Source organism: Protobothrops mucrosquamatus, unplaced genomic scaffold (assembly GCF_001527695.2).
Source record: "Protobothrops mucrosquamatus isolate PMUCROS unplaced genomic scaffold, P.Mucros_1.0 scaffold_159, whole genome shotgun sequence".
Lineage (NCBI taxonomy): Eukaryota > Metazoa > Chordata > Lepidosauria > Squamata > Viperidae > Protobothrops > Protobothrops mucrosquamatus.
In genome coordinates, this window is record NW_015386235.1 from 901,899 (window position 1) to 907,700 (window position 5,802).

The 5,802-nt window shown below is 39.9% G+C and overlaps 1 protein-coding gene across 1 annotated transcript; it reads right to left on the bottom strand.

The window, feature by feature from the left end:
- Positions 1-2,157: 2,157 nt before the first annotated feature.
- On the bottom strand, positions 2,158-4,280 carry LOC107291933 (3-beta-hydroxysteroid-Delta(8),Delta(7)-isomerase-like). Its single transcript, XM_015820988.1, has 4 exons — positions 4,272-4,280; positions 3,767-3,849; positions 2,716-2,846; positions 2,158-2,533 (listed from the first exon to the last, which is right to left on the bottom strand). Exons 1-4 carry the CDS (start codon positions 4,278-4,280, stop codon positions 2,322-2,324), a joined length of 435 nt encoding a protein of 144 aa, XP_015676474.1. The 3' UTR covers positions 2,158-2,321.
- Positions 4,281-5,802: the final 1,522 nt, after the last annotated feature.

Sequence of the window (5,802 nt, forward strand, 5' to 3'; positions counted from 1 at the left end):
CTCAATATCTCCCTTTAGCCCACTGGTTGACAGTTTAGGATGCTCTCTAGTAAGGCAAAAGGCCCCAGTTTTTCAACCTAATTCTAGCTTTCTTCTTTTGCCAATCAGGCTTCCATATCAGTGCTTTTAAATCATTGAACAAATCTCCATTCTTGTGTATGTTACTTGAATTAAAGGAGACCATCTAATTGCCAATTTTCTAAAAGCTCTAACCCACTTATAATCATTAATTTGTTGTCCTAGTAACCCAGATCCCCGTATTTGCTCTGGTATAGTTGTCTTCAATTCGATCTGGTCTTCTTCTTTCTCAGGTTTCTTCTGATTTGTATAGAAAGTGATTTCCAGTTTTATAGTAGGTTCTTTAATTGCAATCAGGTTTTCGCTTTGTAAATTTAAGCTGGCACCTTGGTCTTTCGGTCTAGTTTTGATTATCTCAGTGGCTTCAAGATTTTTTTCAAGTATAAGTTTAAACATAGCCAAACTTTTTTGCTGCTCCTCCTCCATTTCTGACATGGTTATAGATGGTCTTTTAGTGAAGGCTATTTATTAAACAAGAGTCAGTAAGTATTCACCTCCACAATTCCTAGAAACCAATTTCACTGCCCAGCTGCTCTCTCAGCTTTTGATCTCTCAGGTCCGGGCTATGAGCAAGTCTCTTTGTCAAAAGTAATAAATTGCTGTACCAAGCTTTGCCACAAGATGTCCCTGATAGCATTTAAAGCAGTGGTTCTCAACCTGTGGGTCGGGACCCCATTTGGGGTCGATCGACCATTTCATGCGGGTCGCCAAGCAAGGCTGTCCGCCATTTTTTTTGTCCGCCATTTTTTTCCCCCTTTTCCGGCGGGTGCCTTACCTCCCTTGGGCTGGGCCAGCTGGTGGTCGGCCTGCTCCGTCTCTGCTGCTTGCCAGCTACGCCTTGGCCGGCGCAGGGGGGTGAACCACGCATGCGTGGCGCTCCCGGTCAGGGAAAGTCCTCGACTTACGACCGGTTGGGTAGTCCTCGACTTACGACCGGTTTAGTCCTCGACTTATGACCGGTTTAGTCCTCGACTTATGACCGGTTTAGTCCTCGACTTACGACCGGTTGGGGTCGCGGCATTAAAAAGGTTGAGAACCACTGATTTAAAGTCTTTTTCAGATCCCGGGCTAGGTTTTTATCCAATTTAAGTTCTTTTTCTTCTTTTTTATAAGTAAATAAAATAGCAGGTCCCTGTAAGAGTAGGAACTTTTTGGGTCCCCAAATTCCAAAAGGATGTAAATCCAATTATATTAAGTTATTCTTTTCAATGCTTTGTTTCCCCAGATAATCAAACACCACCATTTTAGAGTGTGAGAGGAAAAGGTTCCCTTCCCTCTCTCCTCACAGGGGGAAGAGTCTTGAGGAAGCTTTTAACAGGAAAAGTACTTGGGGTACAGAGAAGGTAAAATCTCACCCTTTTTCTCCACATTGCTTTCAAGGTGCTTGTTAGTGAATTTGGCCTCGGCTGTCAGCAGCTTAATGATGGGCCATGTTGATGGCCGATCTTTTCCCCATCAGTTTGAAGAGCAGCCCCGGATCAAACGGGAGGGCTGCTGCCCTTCCGCGATCACTCAGAGGTCCTCTTCGTGCTCGTCGCCCCTACAGGGCAACTTCTGACCCTCTTCAGGGTCCCCCGGCAAGAGAAAACCAGACGGCAGAGAGCGATCGCCCTGCATGTCCGCCAGCACCACGATTGCAAATCGGAAGTCAAAGTATTTATAATTCTTGAGCAACAGCTGTCAGATACTATTTGCCAGTTTTAAGCATTCACTGACTAATTCAACATGGAAATAAAAAGAATCTTCAAGTAGCTGAAACACTTTATATGGACAGAAGCAAGCCATGAGCCCCTCTTAATGCTACCTTCTACCTGATCTGAGAATAAGATTGAATGTTTCCCGCATAGTCTCTATACTTCAATTTTATGAATGCTAGGTGTGGGGCCCTCCTTGCAGGCTTAACTGATCATAGCTGCAGGTATAAAGAGAAACAAAGCTATATGGTCTACAGCAGGGCTCAGTTCAATACTGACTAGTATTAGCTGAGTCACTTGTTCCTAATGACATTTATTTAGAAATACAATCTCCTGGTTTTTTAAAAAAAACCCTTCATGAAGATAAAACTGCAGTCTTAATTTTAAGCTCATAGCTTAAGAGCTATGAATATTTAAAGAAGAGAATAACCACCATTAAACAGAGAAACCACAGAAAATATCTAAACAAGTGCAGAGGAACAGGAGGAATACAAGATCAACCTCTGAATGGCTGGAAGTACCATCCAATATGACCTCCTGTGCAAAATATCAATGTCTCTTGACCTTGTTGGCATCTGTTATTCTCTGGCAAGCACTGAGGTGCTTCCAGGCATCCCAGGTGAGAATAGAGGGAATGATAATCCATAGACTATTCAGAAAGACAAAGTAAAACCAGAAGTAGGTAGGGTGCCACATCTCACTATGACGAAAGCCATTACGGTATTCAGTGTAGAAGTACAGAACGTCACCATATATATGACCTATGGTTAGAGATAGACAACATGGCTGATTAAAGTAGGAAGAAAAGATCAAAAGTGGACAAGCCAAAAAAGAAATGCAGTCAGGTGTATGGAACATTAACCAAGAATAGAAATTGCTTTTGAAAGATTGCATTAACATTTATATATCCTGACATACCCACCTCCCCGTCTTGCATACCTACCTACTGACACCACTAGCTGCAGCACGTATCGATGGGACTGGCGTGAAAGAAATGCGACTGCAGTCCAAAGACTGAGGGGAGTCAAAACACAGAGAGTGACAGTTTCCACGCAAATTATAAAATTATCTGATCTGCAGATACAAAAATGAAATGAATGTCACCTTGAGGTCTCAAAACATCCCAACTTTCTTACAGTTCACTACATTCAATCTGGAGAGGGAGAAAGGGGATGATGGATGGATAGATGGATGGATGGATGGATGGATGGATGGATGGATGGATGGATGGATGGATGGATGGATGGATGGATGGATGGATGGATGGATGGATGGATGGATGGATGGATGGATGGATGGATGCATGCATGCATGCATGCATGCATGCATGCATGCATGCATGAAAATTCACAAAGATAATAAACCCATCTCAGGCCAAACTGCAGAATTTGATGCAAGTGAGGAGAGTGAACTGGTGCAGGTTCTTTCTATTCAAGCCTTGCCCATTTTATTTTCCCAAGCTCAATTACTATGGCTGAGGGGAAAAGAGAAAAAAACGAATTAAAAATAAATGGGGAAAAGTAGAATTTAGCCATCCCTTGCAGATAAAATAGTCATGCTCATCAACCAGATCTTCCACTGACCTGGGGGAACCCCACTGATAATACTCATCTCGAAAGTTCATACATATGAGACTGGAAAACAAATGTCATTCCCCCATATGCTCTTTTAAGGCATGAATAGAATTCAATGGGAGGTTTTTTTCTAAAATAATTTAGAAATATACAAGATTAGGATCCTTAAAAAGAAATGCAGGAATTCTTTTAATTTTGTTGTACTCGCCCTATTAAAAAATTATCTTGGCAGCAGAAAATATATTAAGAGAACTCATGCAAAAGTTTGAACATCTCAGCTATGTTTATGTTTGCATTATGTCAAATCATCCTTTCCCTATCCCCACACTCAGACCAGGTAATTGTGTTCAAAATTGCTTAATGCTGGATCTTTGCAGAAATATCCAGACCTTTGCCAGTCATTTCAAAGTTAACACTTACATCATATATCTGCTGTCACCTTTGCCATATTCCTTCCCTGGAAGATATAAAGAGAAATTAGTAGAAAAAGAAATTAATGGGAACTGCAGTAGGGACAGTTTGTGAATTTCCCTGTATTTTTCTTAAATATTAATTATAACAGAGTTGTGCACCACGCTTTAGATAAAAGGCAAATAGATGCTTGGAACACCCAGAAGGGCAGAAGTGACATCTGTCTCCAACTCCTTAAACCAAACACAACTGTTCTGAAATTTCCAAGTACTTCCTATTCTAGAAGGCAACTTATAATGAATGTGAGATTATACAGACCACATGAATGCTATCACGCCAATAAAACTTTCTAAATACACGAGGACTTACTTAAGCCTAAAATCATGCTTTTTGGTAACATGCAAATATTAAGAAACATGGATTTTCACTTCTCGATAATACTAGAAAGAATCAAATACTCTTAAATTCAGATGTAGTTGTCGAATTTGAAGGTTTCAATGTGTTGTATGTGTACCCCATTCATTATGGCTTATTCAGCAAACCATGGCATAGTCAGATGTGCAAAGTGAATTATTGTGACTAATATAAAACACAATTTTTCTAATCTGATTTCTGCTTGCCTTATTGTTACAATTTCAAAGCATAGCATTATAGCTATATGTTTTTTACCTAGACTTTTATAAGGATTAAGTGATTTGATACTGCAGATTCTGTACTGCTGGCTCCAATTCCCAGGAGCCGTTATGGGTAAGAGCAACGGGACAGGATGCTGGGATTTATAGTTGAGAAAGATCTGGAAGTTTGATGATCTTTCAGCTGACATACTATTATCACTTCTGCAAAAATTGCAGCTTTCTAGGTATATATATTAATATAAATATATAAACCAACTTGTCCATTTTAAAAACTTTCTCATTTTCTCTCACATATGTGGAAAGCATTAGGTTGAAAATGCTCCATGGATTAATCTCAACAAATAGTAACCTGTCTTCAATCAAACTTATTTTATCTACAACAGATATTGTTACATCTTGTTGTTGATATACATGCTATATCTAATTGGACCATATTCTATGTGAAGGCTAATTCAGGAGTTTGGGGAAGAAAAAGGAAATAATTAGGGAACAGATTGGCTAAAGTGCTGGTCTAGAAAGCAGGAGATTGTGAGTGAATTTAGGCCTGTTAGTCTGTCAGGCTGAACCACTTCACACATAGTTCTTTTGTGGAGTATTAGATATAGAGGATGCAGTATTAGATATGTTCACTGCCTTGAGTTGACACATACAGTGAGGCAAATTTTAAAAAATGTAAAAATACAGATACAAAATGAGCTGAGCCATATGGCAAACATCTTCCAACCACTGAGGGAAATACAGAGGGTTACATCTGCAAAATATTGGTATCCTCTTACATATTCCAATTCTAGATGAGTTTCCCCCCCAGGGCTCTCTTTAATGCTCTCCCTCCAGCTAACCTGGAGAGTAGACTCTAAAACTTTTCAATAAAACAGCGGTGATTCAAAAGCACAGGAGGGCACATATATGTTATTTGTGCAGTGCTTTATGTCAAATGCATTTTCTCAGCATCATGGTGCAGCTGCAGAGAACAGCCAGGCAACCACAGGGAAAAATGCATTGCTCTAAAGTAGTCCTTTTTCACATTCCATTCCACAGCCCTAGCATGCAACCTTTAACACAGGTTCCCTAAGGATAATTATATGTGGAAATCTATTTGCGGCCATGATTTCAGTTTTCACATCATATCAAGTTCCTATATGTGGCACTTTCCTTATGAACTATTAAGAATCAATAGCTCTACATGTACAAAAAAATGGATAGAGCTCTACATGGAGAGCATAGCAGAAGCATTAAACTATTCCAGTGTTATAACAGCTGAATCCAGTGTTATCTGCACATTTTATATTTTCCTCTCAGTCTTATTGCACAATTGTAATAGGTGCCTTTCAAAGGTACAGTCAAAAAGCTGCCTGCAGATACAAAAACCAATCAATCTGGAGATGTTAACAGGGAAGCCACCAGGAGGTT

Excerpts from the sequence above, each read along its gene's own strand:
- LOC107291933 (XM_015820988.1), bottom strand. Across the intron at positions 2,847-3,766 it reads GGTGACAGCAGATATATGAT|ATCAGATAATTTTATAATTT; the intron begins GTAAGTGTTAAC and ends TTGTATCTGCAG. Across the intron at positions 2,534-2,715 it reads GCAGCTAGTGGTGTCAGTAG|GTCATATATATGGTGACGTT; the intron begins GTAGGTATGCAA and ends CTCTAACCATAG.